This window comes from Bubalus bubalis, chromosome 16 (genome assembly GCF_019923935.1).
Source record: "Bubalus bubalis isolate 160015118507 breed Murrah chromosome 16, NDDB_SH_1, whole genome shotgun sequence".
Lineage (NCBI taxonomy): Eukaryota > Metazoa > Chordata > Mammalia > Artiodactyla > Bovidae > Bubalus > Bubalus bubalis.
In genome coordinates, this window is record NC_059172.1 from 28,266,090 (window position 1) to 28,287,716 (window position 21,627).

General features: G+C 51.8%; 1 protein-coding gene across 5 annotated transcripts in view; it reads right to left on the bottom strand.

The window, feature by feature from the left end:
* The window catches only part of MYO7A (myosin VIIA), a 106,112-nt gene that overhangs the window by 760 nt on the left and 83,725 nt on the right, over positions 1-21,627 (bottom strand). For 2 of the 5 annotated variants that reach the window (XM_006059597.4, XM_025266347.3), the window contains 16 exons: positions 20,535-20,652; positions 19,674-19,800; positions 18,345-18,607; positions 17,226-17,416; positions 16,403-16,527; positions 15,560-15,717; positions 14,452-14,605; positions 12,954-13,109; positions 12,329-12,434; positions 10,609-10,722; positions 9,445-9,532; positions 9,158-9,264; positions 8,305-8,490; positions 7,839-7,955; positions 6,717-6,800; positions 5,713-5,832 (listed from right to left, as the gene is read on the bottom strand). In XM_006059597.4, the coding sequence (XP_006059659.4) occupies positions 5,713-5,832; positions 6,717-6,800; positions 7,839-7,955; positions 8,305-8,490; positions 9,158-9,264; positions 9,445-9,532; positions 10,609-10,722; positions 12,329-12,434; positions 12,954-13,109; positions 14,452-14,605; positions 15,560-15,717; positions 16,403-16,527; positions 17,226-17,416; positions 18,345-18,607; positions 19,674-19,800; positions 20,535-20,652 (2,214 nt within the window). Of the gene's footprint in view, positions 1-5,712; positions 5,833-6,716; positions 6,801-7,838; positions 7,956-8,304; positions 8,491-9,157; positions 9,265-9,439; positions 9,533-10,608; positions 10,723-12,328; positions 12,435-12,953; positions 13,110-14,451; positions 14,606-15,559; positions 15,718-16,402; positions 16,528-17,225; positions 17,417-18,344; positions 18,608-19,673; positions 19,801-20,534; positions 20,653-21,627 lie in introns of those variants that run through there. The other 3 variants (XM_044929327.2, XM_025266348.3, XR_003103922.3) reach the window with 3 other exon arrangements.

The window sequence follows — 21,627 nt, forward strand, 5'->3', positions numbered from 1 at the left end:
ACTCTGGGCTCAGCCACACAGCTGAAGGTATGGATTCATCCAGCCAGATATCTAGGGTTCTAAGTTATTGTGATCCCACGTTAAGGTGCTAGTTTGTGGGTTGCTCAAATCCCTACTAAGAATAAACATTGGATAAGAGGTTGGAATGTCATACTTCATTGTTTGGATGTGTGAAGAATGGTATTAGGACTAGGGTTGAAAAGATTAGGGCTAGTACTTCTAGTTAACTGGGGATTGATGAGTTAGTTGTTCATAGGATATGCAAGTACAAAACACCACTCTGGTTAAATGTGTGGTGGTGTATTGAGAGGATTTACCAAGGTATAATTGTTGGGATCTCTTAATAAATCAGGTGAAAATAGGACTCATACTATTGGAAAATAGGACTAATACTAATTCTAGAACTAGTAAAAAAGACACCTAGGATGTCTTTAATTGTATAGTAGGAACAAAATGGGATTTTACCTATATCAGATGATTTCTGTGAGATTATTAGCTCCTGTTTCATGAAACATTAGTAGATGGACAGCAGCTACTGCTGCAATGATAAATGGAAGAGTGACGTGGAAAGTGAAGAATTGTGTAAGAGTTGCTTTATCTACTGAAAAACCGCCTCAGATCCATTGAGCAAGGTTTACACTGACGTATGAGATTGCTGAGAGAAGGTTGGAAATAACTGTTGCCCCCTAAAATGGTATTTGTCCTCAGGGTAGTATAAAACCTATAAATGTTGTGGCTATAACTGTAAATAACAGGATAACTCCAATGTTTTCATGTTTCTAGAAAACTGTAGGATCCATTATAAAGACTGCATCCTATAGGGATAAATAGGCAGATAAAGAATACAGAAGCTCTGTTTGCATGTATGTATTGAACAATTCATCTGTAATTTACATCTCAGCAGATATGTGTAACTAGTGAGAAGGCGGTTATCATCTGATATGTAGTGCATTGCTAGAAACAAAGCTGTTAAGATTTGTAAAACTAAACAAATACCTTTTAGGAACCAAAACTTCATCATGATGAAATGTCTGATGGAGCTGGAATGGGCATGATTTTTCAGTGTTGGTCATTAGTGCTCTTGTAGTTGAATAATAATGAGTTTTCATGTCAATGGCCATGGTTAGATTCCATGTAAGAATAATGATAGCATACATTGTATTTTAAGTACTATTTTTGTAATTAGTTTTGTGGGGAGTTTTCTTCAAAACCTTCATGGTCGGTTTGAGTTGATTGTGGGTGGTAATGTTGGAATTGTGTTGAATTTTCATGGATTTTTGGGGGGATTAATAGTGTTTGGATTTATTTGTGGTTGTTGTTCAGTCACCAAGTCATGTCTGACTATTTGCAACCCTATGGACTGCAGCATGCCAGGCCTCCCTGTACCTCACCATCTCCTGGAGGTTGCCCAAATTCATGTCCATTGAATAAGTGATGCCATCCAACCATCTCATCATCTGTTTCCCTCTTCTCCTCCTGCCCTCAGTCTTTCCCAGAATCAGGGTCTTTTCCAGTCTCTCAGCTGCTTGAATACTTTTTATACGGACTTTTGCCAGAAAAGTGATATCTTTGCTTTTTAATACACTAAGTTTGTCATAGCTTTGGATTTATTTAGGGGAGATGTTAGTGGTGTTTGGGAGTTCCTGGTGGCTCAGACAGTAAAGAATCCACCTGTAATGCAGGAGACCTGGGTTCGATCCCTGGGTTGGGAAGATCCCCTAGAGGGAGGGGCATGGCAACCAACTCCAGTATTCTTGCCTGGAGAATCCCCATGGACAGAAGAACCTGGCAGGCTACAGTCCATGGGGTTGCAAAGAGTCAGACACGACAGAGCAACTAAGCACAGCATTAGTGGTGTTTGGTTATACAACAGCTTGGCTTCTGAGCAGTATCCTGAAGTTTGGATCTCCAATAAGACTGTATTAGGAGCATTTTTTTCAGATTTAATAACAGAATTTTCAGTGGTATTTTATGTTTTAAAAGATGAGGAAGTGGAGGTTGTGTTTTAAGTTTAGTGGTTTGGGAGATTGGATAATTCATGATGCAGGTGATTCTGAGTTTTTTTAGTGAAGAGGCTCTGGGGACTGCAGCACTATATAGCTGTGGTTGATTAGTGATTATTACTGGTTGATCATTGCGTATTGGTGTTGTGGTTATTACGGAGACTACTCGTTGTAATTAAATAGAATTATGTTTAGGAAGAGGGTGATGAGGAATGAGGAAATACACCTTGATTAGATCTTTTTGGTCTGATACTAATGTAGAGATTTTTATCTGAATAAGGGAAGTAATTTTTGGTAAAATATTTTCTAATCAACAGGCTGATTTCTGGTTTGTTGATAGATTTAAGTAGGGTGATAAACAGTGTATAATAATACTTTCCCTCTTAGGGAAAATACCCTAAGGGTTTGGAAAGTCTGAATATATTTGAAGAGTAAACTTTAAATTCTGTGTGTTATTATTAATTTCAAGGCCTAAGGTAAAACCTAGAATGGTTATGGCAAGGGAAGTTGGTTTTAGGTAATAAGGTATAGTTATTTGAGGGATTGTTGTTGGGGGGGGTATTGTTGAAAATAAAGCGAGCTTCTGATTAATGGATGTTTGATGGAACTGACTAGGAGAGGATTATTTCCATTATTAAAGTTAGGGTGGAAAAGCGAGGTTGTCCTAGTCGTGCAAAGATGATAAGGCGAGTGCTGTAGACAGCTGTGAGGGACGTAGCAATTAGACTTAGCAGGATCAGGTGCTGGTATTGACATGTTAGCAGTTTGGATTATCAGATCTTTAAATTCAACAAGGAAAGGCATTCCTGTTAGTGCTAGGCCAGTCGTAAAGGCAGTTGTGGTAAACAGTATTGCTTTAAACAGGCCTCCTATTTTTATGGATATGAGCATATCAATAACATGACTTTAAAGAAACCATATGTGCAGATATGGAGAAATGCTTGGGAGGGTTGATTAATGCCAGTTGTTACTATTATAGGCCTAGTTGGCTTGAAGTGGAAAAAGCAGCAATATTTTTTTTAACATTCTGGGTAAGAGTGCATATTGCCATAAACAGTTACTGTTTGAATAAATTTATTATTTTCTGTTAAAGGATAAAAGTAGATGAGTAAGAAAATACCTGCTACCACTACTGTGCTTGAGTGGAGCAGGGCTGAGACAGGGGTAGGGCCTCCTGATGCTGAGGGACTGCAGTCCTGGGTGGAGGCCAAGTTGGGCGGATTTTCCAGTTGCAGCTAGTATGGGTCCTAGTAGGGGTAGATTTGAGTGATTTAGTTGGAGTATAAAGACTTGTTGAAGATCTCATGCATTTAAATTATCAGAAATCATGCTATTACTATAACAAATCTGATCGCTCCAATATGGTTCTATAGAATTGCTTGTAGAGTAGCTGTATGTGCATCTGCTCATCTATATCATCACCCAATAAGCAGAAAAGATCATTCCGACCCCCTCACATCCAATGAAAAGCTGTAAAGGTTATTAGCAGTAACAAGAATTAGTATTGTGATAAAAGGAGTAAATATTTGAGGAATCCACTGACGTTAGGATCTGAGTATAGGTATCATATTGAGAATTCTATGATGGGTCGTGGAACAAATAATGCTACTGGTATGATTATTGAGAAATAGTCTATTTTAAAGCTGAGTGATAACCTGAGAGTTTGGATAGTGATTCAGTATCAGTTTGAGATAATCATTCATGCAGGCCAAGAGATTATTATTATTGGGATTATACTAATAATAAAAGCGTATGAGATAATGGATACTGTCACTCTTATTGGTTGATATTTGTTATGATTGGTATTAATATAAATAATGTAACGCATGTGAAAGGAAAATTTATTACTTTTATTTGTAGTTGCACCAATTTTTTGGTTCCTAAGACCAATGGATAACTACTATGCTTTAAAAGTTTGAGAAAGTCATGTTACATGGTATTTTACCATAAACGCATGCTAGTCACGTGAAGACATTAGACCAAGAGTCAGATATTGCTGACAGCAGTTCTTACATACTTTCTTGGTAAATAAGGCTAAATCTTCTGTCTCTAGATTCACAGACTAGTCCTTTTCAAGACTATACTTGCAGTGCAAGGGGCCTAAAATGACTTGGGGATTTCGTGGTAGAAGCAGAGAGGTAAAATATGAAGTGTCAATGAGGGCATTTTCTTGTGTAGAAGATTGTAAGATGTTACTAATGTGATGCGTGTATTTGCCTTGTTATATTATGATTAGTATGTATATGGAGTATAAGGCAGGAATTACTGTATTAATTCCTATTAGAGTAACTGTAATAGTTGATCATGAGAAGGATGCTATTACTACAAATAGCCCTCCAATCAGACTGATGGCTGGGGTAGAGGTAAATTTGTAAGACTAGCAACCTTAGGCCTCAGGCTAAGGTTATTGTTTGGCTGTGAATTCGTTCATAACGTGAATTTGTTAAGCGGAATCATATGGATGATGTGAAGCCACGGGCAATTATTAGAGTGGTAGCTCCTGTATAACTTCAAGGTGTTTGGATAAGAATAGCTACAATAACAAGTGCCAGGTGGCTGATGGAAGAATATGCGATGAGTGATTTTGATCTGTTTGATTTAAGCAAATTGAACTGGTTGTAGTTATAGGGATAATATGAGAAAAGGATATACTGTAAAATCTGTTAGTGGATTTAGTGTTGTTACAATTCATAATACGCCATGCTGCTGCTACTGCTAAGTCACTTCAGTCATGTCCGACTCTGTGAGACCCCAGAGACAGCAGCCCACCAGGCTCCCCCGTCCCTGGGATTCTCCAGGCAAGAACACTGGAGTGGGTTGCCATTTCCTTCTCCAATGCGTGAAAGTGGAAAGTGAAAGTGAAGTCGCTCAGTCGTGTCTGACTCTTAGCGACCCCATGGACTGCAGCCTACCAGGCTCCTCCGTCCATGGGATTTTCCAGGCAAGAGTACTGGAGTGGGGTGCCATCGCCTTCTCCGATAATACGCCATAACCGCCAAGTTTTAGTGATATGCCTGTAAGTACTATGGAACCTGCGATGGGGGCTTCTACACGTGCTTTGGGCAATCAAAGATGAAGGCCCTAGAGTGGTATTTTTACCATAAATGCATGCTAGTCATGTGAAGACATTAGATCAAGAATCAGATATTGCTTGAGTTCAGTAGTGAAGTGTTAAGAAATTTAGGGAGCCTGTAACATTTTGGATATAGTGAGAGAGCTCCTACTAAGTGTATAGAATAAAACATAAAGGCCTGTGTTAAGGTGTTCTGTTTGATTACCTCATCAGATGATGGTAAGTGTTAGGACTATTATTGCCTCAAATAGAATGTAGTGTACAATTAACTCTAGAGCAGTAAATGTTATGATTATGGTCACTCCCACAGGTAGGGATTTCTGAAGGCTATACCAGCTGAGCTCAGTCCAAGAGGCCTCACTGCTAACAGCTCTGCTGTTGACCTCAGTGGCCAAAGGTTCAATCTCTAAATATAAAAGGCGCTGGGACATAGTTACCGAGTGGGCAGTCTGTTTCTCATCTCTAGATTAATAAGCCCATTCCCCAGACCTAATCTGACCTGACCTTAGCCCCAACCTGACCCTTGATCCTGACTGCAGACCAGACGGCACACTCCTCCTGTTTGTTGCAGGGACTGGGAGGATGAGGGAAGGCAGGGCTGGGGAGCACCCCAGGCCTGGAAGGAAGAGTTCTCACCAGTGATGTCTCACAGAGGAGTTTGCTCCCACGCACCAGGTTCCCAATGGTGATGTGGAAGTAGGTGTTGCCGCTGCTCCAGTTGGAGATCTTGGTGAAGGGGTGAGTGGTCAGGATGTCCTAGGGGAGCAGAGAGAATCTGGGGCTGCACATCTGGACCATCTGACCTCACTCCCCTCAGCTCCAGCCCACAGACACCACCACACAAAGGACCTCAGGCCCTCAGACAAGGCAAGGAGCAAGAGGGTAGAGGCCAGCTGTGCCATGGAGCTGCTGTGGGAGGCAGGCCTTGGTTGGGACCAGCTAGTGGGACAACCAAGGAAGCCCAGGGGGTTGTCACATGTGTGGGGCTGGAATTGGAGGTTTTAAGAGGATGAGGAAACTGAAACTGAAGTCCCAGATGAGACGATCCAGTGGAGTTGAAGGAGGGAGACAGGAAGACACAGCCTTGCAGAACACAGTGTATGCACTGGGTAGAGAAGCAGCCCAGGGAAGTGCCTGAGAGGGAGACCAAGGGAGAGGCAAGGAAAGCCAGGTGAGTGGGCCTGTGGATCCAAGCGGAAGGTGGTGGTCATTGCCCCCTTCGCCAGCAGCCCCAGTGGTGCTCTCCTGTGTCAGGGGTAGGACCTGCTCAACCCACACATCTGAGCATCAGTTACCCCAGCACAGCCTGACACCTGACCAACTGTGGACAGAGAGCATTCTGGAGAGGGGAAGGGGTTGGTAGTGTCTGATGATGCTGGAAGACCAAGCACTAAAGAATTGAATGGATTTCATAGTGAGGACTTCGTTAGTAACTCAGAGAGCAGTTTTGATGGAGAGATGAGAGGTAAGGAAGTAGATACAGCAAACATGGACAGCCTCTCAGGACATGTGGCCAGGAGGGTAGATGAAGTGAGGATATTGGTAGCTGACAGAGTGTCTTGAAGTTTGGTTCTGGTGTCCTTTGTTAAAAGTACAGACAGAAAAGCCCCCCTTACCTGCCCTTCCCTGTCACTGCTCACCTTGGTTCTGGGATCAATGAGGCTGACCCCATACTTGTTGATGGCAATTAAGAGGATCTCAGGAAAGTTTGGCTCTGTAGTTTGCTAGTTTAAAAAAAAAAAAATCAGATGGGGAACCTAGAGCAGGAAATGTTTTGTACATTTGGGGAGAAATAAAGCTGCCCCCAGCTGGGCTTAAGTCTGCCTCTCCCGCCACAACCTCAAGTTTCTACCTCTTCTGGGTCCTCAGTGCTACCCTGAATCCTTTCATGGAACCCCAGCAACCGGCAAGAGTTTCATCCCTTCTGTCCTCTTCTCTAGGAGTCCCTGCGGTCTCTCTCTCTCTCTCAGCTCTAAAGTCTCTCATCTTTAAAAGACCTCCTTGAACCCTATACTTGCCTCCAGATGCACTTGCCTACCTCTCTTTCTTGCACAGCCAAGCTGTGTCAAAGGGCCCCCGTCCCAGGTGTGGAGTGAGGCCACCACTCCTCTCCATTCTGACCTGGCCCCCCACGCCTCATGCCCATCCCCTCGCGCCAGTCTCTTCTCCATTCTCCTGCCTCTGGTCCCATCAACCCTGTTCAAAAGCCTCCAGGGCTGGGCACCACCTTCAGGAGGAAACCTACCTGCCTGTCACCGCAGTCTGCTCACCTCACACCTCATGCCCATCCACACTCACCCACTTGCACTTCCTGCCCATGCCTGAGCTCTCACACCTCTGGGTCTTTGCTGAGGCCGGACTGTCTGCCAGGAACACTGCCCCTAGGGTCTCCCTGGAAAGCTCAGGTGTTGTCTCTCCCAGGAAGCCTTCTCAGCCTTCACAGTATGGTTGGGCTTCCCAGGCTCTGCCACCTCCATGAGGGCTCCCCACTGTCACACAGCACAGATCCTCTATTGCTCTGACCTTTGTACACATCTGCCTCCCCTGCCAGGCGAGGTGCTGGCCCCTCAGTGTCCTAGGACTGAGCCCAGGGCCCAGTACTCAGCTGAGACACCTAGCTGGGACAAAGCTGAGGGTCGTTTCCTCCTTTCAGTGCCAGGCAGGTGGCAGAGACCATTGTAGTCTCCCCAAGTCATGGGGAGGAGTCCTGGTAACATGTGGTTCCCCTCCCTGTCTCTGAGAATCACCCACCCACAGCGTACCTTCACCTCAAAGAAGGCTGAGCCGAAGGTGGGCCACTTGAAGATGAGCTTCAGGAAGGCCAGCTTGGCCTCCTCCTTGGACTTCCCCGCGTGCTTGTTGAAATAGGCGACGATGGACTGCAGAGGGAGGGTGGGTCAGAGCCTCTCCCCTGCCAACCTCTCCCCTGCACTGTCAGCAGCTGTCATGGGCCACAGGGGGCCAGCAGTCTCCCACTAATACCAGTTAATGGACTCCTGACAGCCCTTCCCTCCCCAAAGCAAGCAGGTCAAACAGTATCAAGGAAAACCGGGTCACCTTAGTAACCAGGACCAGACAAATTGCTGCAAAGTGACCAGCTGAATTTACAGGGGTCACAAGAGATACTTCCCTGGGCTACTTTTCAGCACCTGCCCCCTTGACCCTGGGGTGTCCAGAGACCCATTCGGAAGGGGGGAGCCTGTTCCCACTGTCTCCCTCTGTGCTCACCCGCTTCCAGTCATCAGGCGAGACCTGCCGGATGAGGTCCTGGGGCACCAGCTCCCGAAGCAGCTTGGGGATACTGGGGAAGTAGGACTTGTCCTCCTCAAACTTGACCCTATAGATGAGCGCCCCCAGCTGCAGCACCTCTTCCCGTGTGCACTTGTGGTAGCCTCGGAGATACTTGGGCAACTCCTGCCAGAGACAGAGAAGGTCACAGGCGTGGAGGCACCTGGAGGAAGCAGGCTTCTCCCCTTAAACCCCCCCACTGTGAGGCTGGGTCCACCTGCTCCCCAAGGGGGGAGGCACAGGACAGGGAAACAGCCTTAGGCCACACAGATGCAGCGCTTTACAGTTTTCAATCAGAGCCAGGGGTGAATATCATCTCATTTACCCTCATAACAGTCCAGTGAGGCAAGCAGCTCCATTTCAAAGATGGACACTCAGAGGGACCAGCTGGGGTGCCTGAGACTGTTCCATAACTCTAGCCCCCCCACCAGGCCAGTCCTTCCTTGGGAAAAAGCCTCTCTGGCTGGCCGCCTCCCACTGTGTTCCCTTGAGACCCACGGGCTTCCTCAGCAGCACCAGCCCCTTCCCCACCTTTCAGACCCAGAACCACAGTCACTGAAGATGAGCTGACCGAAAGCAAAGATGAAGCCTCTAACGCTGCCCACAGGCTCCTGGAAATTTAACAACCGTCTTATCCACTCTCTGAAGAGTAGGGAACCGAGGACACCCCGAAGACACGCTGCAGAGCAGGAACTACCCACCCACCTTGGGGTCTACTCAGCAGGTCTCTGCTTTCACCGTCAGTACTCAAGGCGGCTGTACAAGCACAGCCCAGAGCTACCGGACAGCTCACCTGGTAATAGTGGAAGATGGAATCAGCCATGGGGTCCTTCCCCGGCACTGTGGTGGTCCACAGCTTCTTCATGAAGAACACTTGGTAGGTCAGCAAGGGCACGACTCCTGGGGCAGAGGGCAGGCGGTCACCCAGAAGATGCCAGCACAGAGGGCTGTCCAGCCCAGCACCAGCCCCGGAGGAAGCCCCAGCCTGGGGCCCCACCCACATGGGCCTCAGGTATGGCACTCAGCCAGCACCTGCCAGCCCCAGACCTCAGATGATCCCAGGACTCAGCCTCACGTTACCATCCCTGACAGGCCGGGCTTTCTTTATCCAGTCCGTCAGATGTCGTACAAAGTCGAAGAAGAAGTCGTTCTCAGGGACGCTGATGACCTAGGGACACGGTCGTTCTAGTCCACTCATTTTAACTTGAGCAATACTGAGTTCTCTGATTTTCCCACCCAAGGCCTCCCCGACAACCCCGTCTCCAGAAAGATTCCTGCTTGCAGCCAGAGTGGATGTCTGTGGATCAGCCCCATCTTGCCCCAGTTTTGCCTGCTGAGTATCTGGCCAGTGACAGTGACCACTCATTCAGCAAAGAGTCACTGATCACTGCCCTAGGACCCTGGGAAAAAAAGGCTGAGATGGGGGCCCAGTCCCTGCTTTGGACATTCTATGGCATCCATTTCCTGAGCCACCCACAGACTCTAAGTCCCTCCCGCCCAGGTCCAGGACCTCACCCGATCACTTCGGGTCACAGTGTCTGGTACAGGGTCAGACTAGTGAGGAGACAGACAAGAATTCACACAGAACTCTGGGTGAGCAACAACAGGAAGCACCTGACCTGTGCAAGGGTCAGGGAAGCCCCCAAGGGAAGGGCTTTAGAGCTGGACCTTTGTCCCCCCATATTTATGTCCATGGAAGTCAATGAGGGGCGGAGGCAGGGCCCTGTGCTTCAGAGCCACACCTACCTGGATCTGAGTCCCTGCTGTGTGATCTGGGATAAGTTACTTAACCTTTCTGAGCCCAGGGACTTGTGATCTATTAGTGGGGATAGTCACCCTCTCTCTTCAAGGGCTTTTTCAAAGGTGAACTGAGAGCCTGGCAGCTGAGGGACCAGTCAAATCAAATCTGGAAAGTACATGTGTTGGGGGGCAGGGTGAGGAGCCTAGTGTGTCCAGAACCCAGAGTGCCATGTGGCTCCCAAGAGAGCTGTAGCCAGGTGTGCAATGGCTCAGACGAGAGAGATAGAGGGACAGCGGCTGCATGGAAGGGACCACTGCGGGGATGTAAGGAGGAGGCAGAATCAGAGGCCGTGTGCAAGAGTGCCTCTTCCTCTCTTGCCCCATCCTTCCTTCTGTCTCTCTCCCTACCCACACTGTCCCATAAGCTCCCAGAGGCCCAGCAAATTTCCCAGTAGACAGCCCAACAGCAGGTAGATTAGCAACCAATGACCACACATGACCCACCTTATCTGCAATTTTGACAAAGAGGCTGAATCCCTCGGAGGACTTGAGGAGCAGCCGGGTGGCAATGTTCTGGCAGAAGTCCTTGGCCTTGGTGCTGGACTCCACCTCGAAGGCCTGGAGTGGGGAGGCACTTGCTTGGCTCCAGCAGGGCCTCTTGCACCCCTAATGGCTGGGCCTCAGATAGAGCCCCTTCCCATTCAAGACACCCTCCTTCTGATGGGGCTTCCCCAGAGCTCAACACAATGCTTAAGTATACAAACTACCATGTATAAAATAAACAAGCTACAAGGATATACTGTACAACACAGGGGATAGAGCCAATATTTTATAATAACTATAAATGGAATACAGCCTTGAAAAACTGTGATTCATGGGCTCCCCTGGTAGCTCAATGGTAAAAAATCTGCCTGCCAATGCAGAAGGCATGGGTTCAAACCCTGATCCGAGAAGATCCCACATGCCTCAGCCACAACTAGTGAGCCTGTGCTCTAGAGCCCAGGGACCACAACTGCTGAAGGCTGTGTCCCGAGAGCCTGTGCTCTGCAACAAGAGAAGCCACCACGGTGAGAAGCCTCTGCGCTGCAACTAGAGAAAAGTCTGCGCAGCAATGAAGACCAAGCACAGCCAAAAAAATAAATAAAATCATCTTTAAAATGGTGAATCACTGTGTTGTACAGCTGACACTCATAATATTGTACGTGAACTATACTTCCATTAAAAATAAATTTAAAAAAAAAGTAAAAGCACTTCCTGTCTGGATCTTCCCAGGTGGTACCCTTCCCAGCCCCCCAAGCAGTTTCAAGCCTTGGCCTCCAGGGTCCTGGGTGTGGCTGTACAAGCATGAGTGGAGGCCAAGGAAGCGCAGAAGAGACAGGGCGGGTGGAATAAAAGAGACTGAAGGAGGGAGAAAACAAACTCCAGAAAGGTGAGGCATCAGGAGGGAGGAAGCCTCCCAGACGGGCTGAAAGGGATAGGCGAGTCGGGGGAAGTTTAGAAGAAGGAGGGCAGTTTGGGGGTCGGGGGGGATGTTCCATGTAACCTTCCACCAGGGACAGGAAAGGATTTCAGCAAGATTTTCTGTCCTTGTGTCTAGAATCCTAAAATAGTATTTCTGAGTCTCTAGTCTCTAGACAAGTTTTTAAGCTGCTTTTCAAACCAAAAGTTTCAATGTTGGTCTTGTTTATCTGAATGAGATGCTGTGCTGGGATGGGGAAGCGAGAATAGATCATAAGTCAGCCTGACCAAATGGGTGTGACAAGAAGACAAATAAGACCTCTGCCCAGGGGACCAAGGTAGAGGAGACTCACAGGTCAAGTGAAAAGGAGGAAAGGGGTCTGCAGGAGAGTGGACTTAGGACAACAGGGGAGGTCTGGGGCTGTGGAGCAGGCAGGCCTGTGCCCAGGAACAGAATGGGCACCGGGGAGGTGACATCAACACAGAGCTCAACTCGGAGGGAGAAAGCACATTTCTGCAAGACAGAGACTCCTCAGAGAAAGGGAGGGATGACTTTGTCAAGGAAGCTGATCCAGTTAGTGCGAGGCTAGACCAGGAACCCGAGGCCTCCTGACCCAAGGAGTCTATGGCCCCAACTCCACTGAGGGGCAGGACAATGGGGGCAAAGATGGGGGTGGTAGAGGAAAGGCATTAGGGCTGCCCCATGTCCCCAAGGGAGCCACGTCCTTCAGGGGGGCCCACAGACGAAGAAGCCAGAGTCCCTTACCTCGTCAGTGTCATCAGGAAAGTAGACCTTGTGGAAAATCTGGGTGGTTTTGTGCTGGATGGCTTCCACCTCCACCAAGTGCGGGGGGTACTTCCGGGACCCATTTCTGAAAACCAGGCGAAGAGGGGAGGGGCCAAGTCAGGAAGTAGCCATGGGAAGCAGAGAACAGAGGAAACTTCGGAGTCAGGCAAACCCCAGTCCTAATCCCTGTCCACCACTTCCTACTAGGTGACAGTCACAAACTCAAGCCTTTTGTTCCTCATCTGTAAAACAAGATGATAATGGTACCCACCAATAGGGATGCAGAGGGGACCGAATGGAGCAAAGGATGCAAGTGAGCTTCACAGAGTATGCAGTGCAACCCAGGCGTCTGCCTCCCCAACATACTTGACATAAAATAGCTTTCTGAGCAACCAGACTCTCAAGCTGTCCAGAATAATACTAGGCACTGCAACCTTTGTTTACTGGGCAGCTGTGGGACCCCAAAGATGGGTCCCAACCACTGATGCTGAGGTCATGACCTCAGCATCGCCAAGGGACTCATCTCCCTAGCCCATGTGGCTGGAAGCCCATCCCAGGGCCCACACTGTGCCTGCTGCCCCCTGTCCCTTGCAGACGGCCGTACCTCAGGGCTTTCTGGAGTCGCTGCAGGCAGTCGATGGCAAGTGGGCAGTGTTTGCGGGACTGCAGGAAGCGCTGCACGTGGGGCAGGAGGATGTTGCTGGGTGGGAAGAGCCCTGTGCACAACCAGAGCAGCTCCCAGCCCCGCTCCTCACTGTACCTGCGGGAAGAGGCATGGTGTCCAGCAGGGCTCCTCACTAGGGCAGTCCATGCCTGCCCTCACCCCCACCCTTCTCTGAGACCAACATGGACCCACCCACCCAACAGTCAGATCCAAATATGCTACTCAAGTGTGGTCGACCAACCTACCCCAGGCCACACACTTACTTGTCACTCGGAGGCAAAGTGCTTGTGCCAAAATGAAAATCACTATGTCACCAAGCACTCTGGGTTCAGTTAAGCTTTTCTGTTTTTTTTTTTAAGCAAGACTTTCCTATGAAGGAAACAGTATGTGGTTTATTCTGGCAGGAGCTTTTTAACTCGCCTGTTACTTGAAGCAAGAGACACAGGTTCGATCCCTGGGTCAGGAAGATCCCCTGAAGGAGGAAAATGGCAACCCACTCCAGTATTCTTGCCTGGAGAACTCCATGGACAGAGGAGCCTGGCAGGCTATGGTTCAGGGGGTTGCAAAGTCAGACACGACTGAGCAACTGAGCACAATGAGCATGATTACTTGAGTAGCACTGACTTAGACCAGCCCCAGAGCTCCCTCAGGCACTCCTCTGAGCTCCTTGGGCCTGGAAAGAGGGAAGCGTGGAGGCCTTCCAGAAGGAGGTGGCATCTGATCCAAGCTTTGAAGGATGAGGCAAATTCTAATATGCAGAGGATATGAAAGGTTTTCTTGGCTGTGGGCATGTACAAAAGTTCAGCTGTATGAACAGATCTTACATGTGGTCCAGTGGTGGATTTTTGTAAGAGATGGAAAGAGTGACAAGGCTAGGGAGGGAGTTGGAGGCCTGGGAATAAGGGGAGAGAGTGGGGCTTGTCTCTGGCTCTGAGATGAGCATGTGCGTGACTCCCCCTCCTGCCACGGTCTGGGCCATCAGGGAGGAGGTGACACCCTCCGGGGTCCAACACCCCCAGCCCATGAGAATTTATGGCCAGAGCTTCTGACAGCCTGCTCAGCCTGAGTGAGGGATGGGACAACTGCTCAGGAGATGCACCCACAGGCAGACAGTGGCATCTGGGCTGGAGACAGGTGTCCAGAGGAGGGTGTCCAGGCAGGGGGCAGCGGGAAATGAGGAGGAGCTGGGGCTGTTCAACTTGAGGGAGGACAGACTCCGAGGGCACATCCACCACCTTTGGTTCTGGACCCTCCTCCATGGACCTTGAGGGAGAGCCCCGAGGACACCTTCCTGCTCCAAGTGAAGGACGATGGCTCCCAGGCAGAGCTGCTGCTGCCTCGGCAGGGAGTGAGCTCCCCGTCTTACCTTCAGCTGCTAGCCCCAGGGGTGGGGGCCCGCCCCTCACCCTCCCCTCACCCTCCCACCACCCTGGCGAACCTGATGTGGTTGTCAGTCAGCTGCTTCAGGATCTGCACATACACCTCGTCCTTGAGGGGCTCGGCCTTCACAGCTCCCTCGAAGATCTGGTCGGTGAGCTCATTAACAGAGCGCATCCTCTTGGACGGGTAGTCACCCATGTACTTGAGCACAGGTGGGGAGCCGTCAAGGAAGGCCGTGGCCAATCAGGGAGCACTGGCCGGGAGGCAGGCGGCCACTCTCTCCAACAGGGTCTGCCCTCCCTGACCCTGTGGCCCTGGCCTCAGGCTGCTCACCCAGGAGATGGGCATAGTGTGCCAACACTACTCTGCATGCCTGCTGCCCACCCTCTCTCCCCAGGTCCTCTGGCCACCCTGCTCCAGGCCCCAACCTCACAAAAGGAATCCTTACAGCAACCAGAACCAACTTTCCAAATCCCAAATCCAACTGTACCACTCCCCTTGGCCGCAGGACACAGTCCCAGCTTCTTAACAGGCCTGGGGAACCTTTCATCCATCGGCCCAGGTCTTTGAATTCCCTTCTTGAACTCTGCGCTCTAGCAGTGTTGAGTTCATCTGTGCCCTTGAAACAGCCAGGCTTTGTTTTGCCTCAGGGCCTTTATGCATGCTTCTCCCTCTGTCAGGAACATTCTTCACCCATCTCCCCTTGGACGGGCCCAGGCAGGTCTCCAGCCTAGATGTCATTTCGTCCAGGAAGCCCTCCCTGTTCTCCAAGGCCAGGTCGGGCCACTGTGCTGTCGGGCCCCATCACAGCACTGGCCCTGACCAGCACGCCTCGCCTCTCAAATCAATTAAGGGCACCATGAGGCCAGAGTCTGCTCACCCCTGTGTTTCCATGCCTGGCCCAGCACACGGCACAGTTTAAATCTGTCAACCAAATGACAGGGTGTGAGGAGACAGCGGACGGGGCAGCCCCTGGCACCCTGGTAAGGGAGTCACCCCGTCAGCATCCCCCCATGTCTGCCCAGGCCCCAGCAGGGCTCCTTGGAAGGAAGTAGGTGACGAAAACCCTAGAGGCCCAGCCTGGTCCCAGCCTCCCCTGGGGGACCCCTCCCCGTGGCCCCTGCCTGCCCTCCATGTCACCCCCCACCCCCTGTGGGTGCGGATATCAATGAAGGCCATGCAGGCCTCCTGTGAGAGCTCCTCGCTGCCCAGGATCTTCTTGAGCAGGGCCTGCTTGAGCGGCTCCCGCGTGTGGCTCCACAGCCGGTCCTTGCCGCGGGCCTTGGACACCATGACGCGGCTCAGTGTGTGCTTGGGTGGGGGCCTGCGGAGCACAGACAGTTGGCACCGACGGCCAGGTTATAACTCCAGCCCCATCCCGCCCCGTGCAGGAGGCTGAGCGTAGGGAACCGGCCCTGTGCTTCCCTGCTGTCCCCTGTGACCTGGGATGAGTCACCAGCTCTGCCCAGGCCTTACTTTCTCAGCTGACAAATAGAGACACTAACAAGGCTGGCTGGGCCCCGGCCAGCCCTGCCTACCTCCCCAGCCTGCTCGCCCTGGCTCCTCTCTGCTCCCTCTGCTCAGGCCATGGCATGCATTGCCCATGGCACTCCTCCACCCGGCAGCCCAGACACCACTTGCCCCAGGAAGCCTCCTCTCCATCTCCACCCCTACCCAGCATCTCCATCACAACACCAGGCACACAGGACAACAGCTGCCTGGTTTCACGCCTGCCTCCCCACCAGGACTGTGAGTCCATGAGGCGAGAACAGGCTCACGTCCTGAGTGCCCAGGACTCCACCTAGGGCAGCACAGCCACAGGATCTCAAATGAAGGAGGGATAAGATGACACGACATGAGAAGGGTCACCTCGATAGACTGAAACCGCCCTCTGGCCCCCTCTGACCAGGCCCTTCTCACAGATGGGGGCACCACAAAGTGACCCCACTACGCAGACCAGAGAGTAGCAGAAGCCTGTAGTTCCTCGCCTGTCTCCCTTTCCCCATCACCTGAAGTAGTCGTAGGAAAACTCCTCCAGTGTGTAGGGCTTGGCGCGCGCCTCGGGCTCTGCCGTTCGCAGCTGCAGGAGTCGGATAACATCCTGCCTCTGGTCGGGGGTCATGGTGACCAGGGCCTAGAGACCAAGAGACAGGAGCCGAAGTCAGCTCTCCAACTAGGGGCCTTGGATCAACATGGTAAAGCCCAGAGCCTTCTTGACTGGGGCTGGGGAAGACTGCCTTCATGGGGGTGGGCCCTGGGCCTGTCTGACCCGGGAGCCCCTTTCCTTCTGGGGAATCTCTGACATTACCACTGCCTCCATCATGCTGGGCTTAAGACCCTTCCCTCAGTGCCCTGTCTGAACGAGGTGGGGGTCATCAGAAAGCCTGGACAAGGCAGGGGACACAGTGTGAGAAGTGGCTCAGGAAACACCTGGAAAGCTGGGTTCCAAGTCCTCAGTGTTGGCTGGGGGGATGGGAAGGGGGATTCCAGAGGAGCCAAGGCCTGCCTTCCCAGCTCTGACCTCACTGCCTTTTTAGACAGTGCAAGCCCCATCCCCGTCCTCCCATCCCCTAGGCCACTCTCCTCTGATCCCCCAGCCGGGGCAGGTCCTCATCTGAAGCAGTTTCTAGGCTCCTCTCCACCTGGTACCAGTTTAACAGTTGCCCCAACTTTTAAGTTTGTGGTCCCATGAGACCCCTGGATCATCTTCATAGAAGCTGCACAGCATGAATCTATGGTAATCCCCCACTCTTATTTTATGATGTGGGAATAAGACAAGGAGGGGCCAGAGGAGCCTCCCATCCGTCTACCACCCCCAGCCAGGCCACATACCACAATCTCCCTCGGTGGCATAGTGACAGTAGGCATGACATAAACGCAGTCCGTGGGGAAGTCCCCACGCTGCTTGGTCCTCTCGTTGATGCCGCTGGCCCAGCCCGAGTTCATCACCTGTTCGCCCGTGTCGTGGTCCAGGATGAGGAGGTCCCCCTTGGCGAAGCTGAGGAAGCCGGACTCCTCGCCCGCTGGAAGGCAGAGGTGGGCGGGGCCGCATGGGTGTCGGGGGAGGGGCAGAGAGGTCAGAGGTGGGTTGGAACACCTTTATTTGGGTTGATGATCTATAAGCCGCTCCTCCCCACTGGAACTGAGGCCCTGTCCCTCTCAGGTCTGCTCAGGAGCCACCTTGCCACAACCCCCCACACAGACACAGTCGTTGGTCGAAAGCCTTCCATGGCTCCTCACTGTCCTAAAAGATATTCCTCGGCAGGCTCACAAGGCCTATTGCTGGTGACTGTCTTTCTGACTTCCTCTGCCTCCGCCTTCTTGCCCCTTCCACCTTCCCTCACCCATTTCAGCCAAACTGATCTATCTGCAGTTCCCAGCCTCCAACCTGCGCTCTCCAGCCTCGGCTCTGTGATCCTCTCTGCCCCAAACATTCTGCTCACACAAATGTCCTCCCTGAACCCCAGGCTGCATGGGGGCCACCCCCCAACCCAGGTTCCCATCGCCTCTGAGCTTCCCAGGTCACTGCTCTGTCACAGAGACTGTCACGGTCTGCTCCCACCCCTTCCCCACGGCGGCAGGGCTGGGGTTCATCTCTTTCTCGAGCTCTGCCCAGGACCTTAAAGGCCTATGGACCAGGGATGCGCGGTTTATAGTTGCTATTTGTCATCACTTGAAGATGGTATTTGGGGAACACTGAGGAGGAACCCCTGATCGCATGTGGAGAAGGTGGCAGGTGATAAGTATGTAGGATCAGGGGGAGGAAGGTTTCCCACAGGGCACAGATCAAAGGCACAGAGGTGAGCTGTTTGGTCCATTTGCCACAGCAGGTGTCTGGGGGAGGCAGAGTAACAGGCACTCGAGATCGTGAACATCAGGAAAAGGCCAGGGCATGCGATCTACCTAACACCCTGACCCAGGAACTAGCAGCTGGTGCCAGAAGCCACTCACCGGGGTTGGGGTTGTCCTGCAGGGCCACCACATACTTAGACCTCTTGCGGAGCCCCTCCAGGAAGGTGACCACCAGGTCACGGATGTCCTCAGCATTGCTGGAGGTGAAGGTGTACTCATCCCCCTTGATGGTGGCCAGCGTGAAGCTGGGGGCCGCCAACTTCGCTCCCCTGCAGGACCAACACGGAGAACATGGCCCCGTCGGAGTCAGTCCGGCACAGCCCAGGTCAGAGCAGCCCATCGAGAGCAAGACACGGCACTCCCTGAAGGAGACCAAGGCCAGCCCAGTCAGGAGTGGCCTGACCAGAGAGGGGCCGGCCCAGCCAGGGTGACAAAGGGCTCCGGGAGCCAGAGCTCAGCCTGAGTCAGCCACGGCCGGGCCAGAGTCATGCATGGTCTGGGGAGGCCTGCCTGGGGAGCCCACTTCCCTCTTGTTGTCTAATTCCTAATCACCCTTTAGGGCTCAGCCTAGATACCATTTCCTCCAGGAAGCCCTCCCACAGACCTCAGCACACTGGTCCCTACTTGAAAAATGGCTTATTTGATGTCCATCTCCCCTCTCAACTGCAGCTACAAGAGAACAAGGGTTATCTTGGCACCTCTGCATCCCAGGTGCTCGGTCAGAGCTGCACATGACCCAACTCTGGCCCACATTGGACACAGCTCAGAGACACTCCTACAAGCCCCGGATGGGGGTGAGGCACTGCTGGGAAGAGTCCCTTGCAGGACCCACTCCCAACGCTGCTCCCATATGCACCGCGCTTCTCTGTTTACAAAGACTCCCATCAACTGTGGCATTTATTCCTCACCACTGTTACTCTGTTATTGTAGGAAAGTTAAGACCTCCATTTGAGAGATGAGGACATGGAGGTGAGGCCCACTCAGGCCCCCAGGTGTCAGGCCAGCTCATTTTGCACATGTTCGACTGTCCCTGACTGTTCTAACCACCCAAGTCCATCTCAGCACAACCAGGAATGTGCCATAAAGACCCACCCCCCACCCTATTGGGAGGAAGGTGCCAGGGGTCTGCAGGGCACAGCACATGCTCTCAATCACGTGCGAGCAGGACAGGCCGCTGTGTGTCTCTGCATCTTGGTCATGTCCTCTGTGAGGTGGGGGCTTCCCTCCAAGGACCCCATGACCTGCAGGAAAGACGTCAGAGCCCTCTCCTCCCCGCTCTGTCTGACTGTGTCTCCATCTGCCCGCTTCACTTCAGAAAGTGTTGAATCAGGACCCCGCGCTTGAGTCCCATCCCTGCCACTGGCCTTTGTGCAGCTCCGGACAAGTCCCCGCCCTGCACTCAAGCGGGATGTGAGGGGCTAGACTGACCTACTGCTGGACACGGCCATGATCTCGGGGAAGGACAGCTCCAGAAGCACCTGCTCCTGCTCATCCACGAAGTAGACACCTGTCCAGTTGACCGCCACAATGACGTCGTTCTTGGGGAGGTTGGGGCCTGAGGCAGAGACAGGGGCACTGAGAGGGCGCCAGCCCAGGCCCAGGCCCAGCCCTTCCCAATCCTCGTAACCACCATGGAGATGGCCAGCGTGGAGTACACTGATGTCCATTTTACAGATGGGGGAACTGAGACTTAGAGAACACAACTTCCCCACAGGCCAAAACCCCAGGTGTGGTGGGAAGAGAGAGCTGGATTAAGGAACTGGGTTTGCACACTGTCCCTACCACTGGTCTGTGTGACTTGGGACAAGGCCCTGAGAGCGGTGTGGGAGGATATGGAGGGGGTGGGTCACACTAACTGAGCCCCAAAGGTTCCCTCCAACCCGATATTTGGTGGTTCTGCAAAGCCAGCACCAGCACAGGGCCTGGTATGGAGCAGGTGCCTGATGCTGACGCCCAAGGATGACTAAGCAAATGGCCCATGTGGGTTTGTGACACCTGCATCCACTCTCAACTTCGCGGGGTCACCACCCTATTCTGTGCACAGTAGGTGCTTTAATGACCACATTACTCAGTTGTTCCTACAGTGTGTGGCTGAGCACCTACTAAGTGCCACAGAGCCCTACTGGACTGCAGAGAGGGAGGATCTGCTCAGCACACTGACCTGGGGACCAAGCAGCCATGCAAGCAGAAGGCTGGTTGACCGGGGAGTCTGGCCCAGGCCACTCTCCTCCCCTGGCTGTGAGCTGAAGCCCTCGAGGGAGGGACGGGAGGCAAGAGGGCTGGGGTTACCTGAGAACTTGTAGGCTTCATAAAACCTGGAGAAGAGCAAGGGCCACTTGAAGCGGGCATAGTTGACCACATCCTCTTTGACCTTCTGAGCATCAGTTCTCCTCTGGGCATAAATTCCCTGGAGGCGCACAGACAAGGACAGGAGAGAAAAGGCATGGCACAAGCTCTGTCCCTGTCCCCAAAGCCAGAAGTGGGCCCTGGGCCACTATGTCCTTGTATGCACCCGGCCTCACCTCACCCCACCAGCATACAGCGTCCCCATCGCTCTGTCTTCCTCCGATTCCACCAACAGCAGTGAGCCATTGAGACACAACGGCAGCGGGCAGGAGAGGTGTTTGGGGAACAAGAACATGAGTGGCTAAGGGTCGGGGAGCGGTGCCAGGCATGACTGAGAAGAGGGAGTGGGAAACGGGTGGGCAGGAGCCAGGTCATACAGAACTGTGGGTGAGGCCACCCACCGCTGCAAGGCTGGGCATGTAGTGGAAACTGACAGGTGAACCTGAGAGTTAGGAAGACAGCAGCGTGGAGAATGGCTGGAGCCTGATGGGGGCAAGCGGCTGGGGGACAATCCAACACTTCCACAAGAAATGAATGCACCAGTGTTTTATTGTCTGAAAATATCCTGCTGCATTTTAACAAGAACTTGGTGGGACTGAAGTAGGACTGAAGTGATCAGAATGAACTTACGGTTTTCATCACCTACAAATACAAGCATGGATAAAGACACATGTGTGCCAGCACCTAAGCGGTTGCATTTCCATGCACTAAGAGGGCCCGGAAGCAGTGCCATCCCAGGAGCTGTGACAGGACTTCCCTGGTGTGGTTAAGAATCCACCTTGCAATACAGGGGATTTAGGTTCGATCCCTGGTCAGGAAACTAAGATCCCACATGCCGCTGAGCAACTAAGCCTACGAGCCACGACTGCTGAGCCGTGTGCTTTGGAGCCGGTGCACCACAACCAGAGTCCGTGCGCTGCAAGGCAAGACCCACGTGACGTAACCAAGATCCCGCACGCTGCAACTAAGACCTGATACAACCAAATAAGAAAAAAAGAAAAGAAAAACCAGGAGTTGTGAGTATTCAGGAATAAGG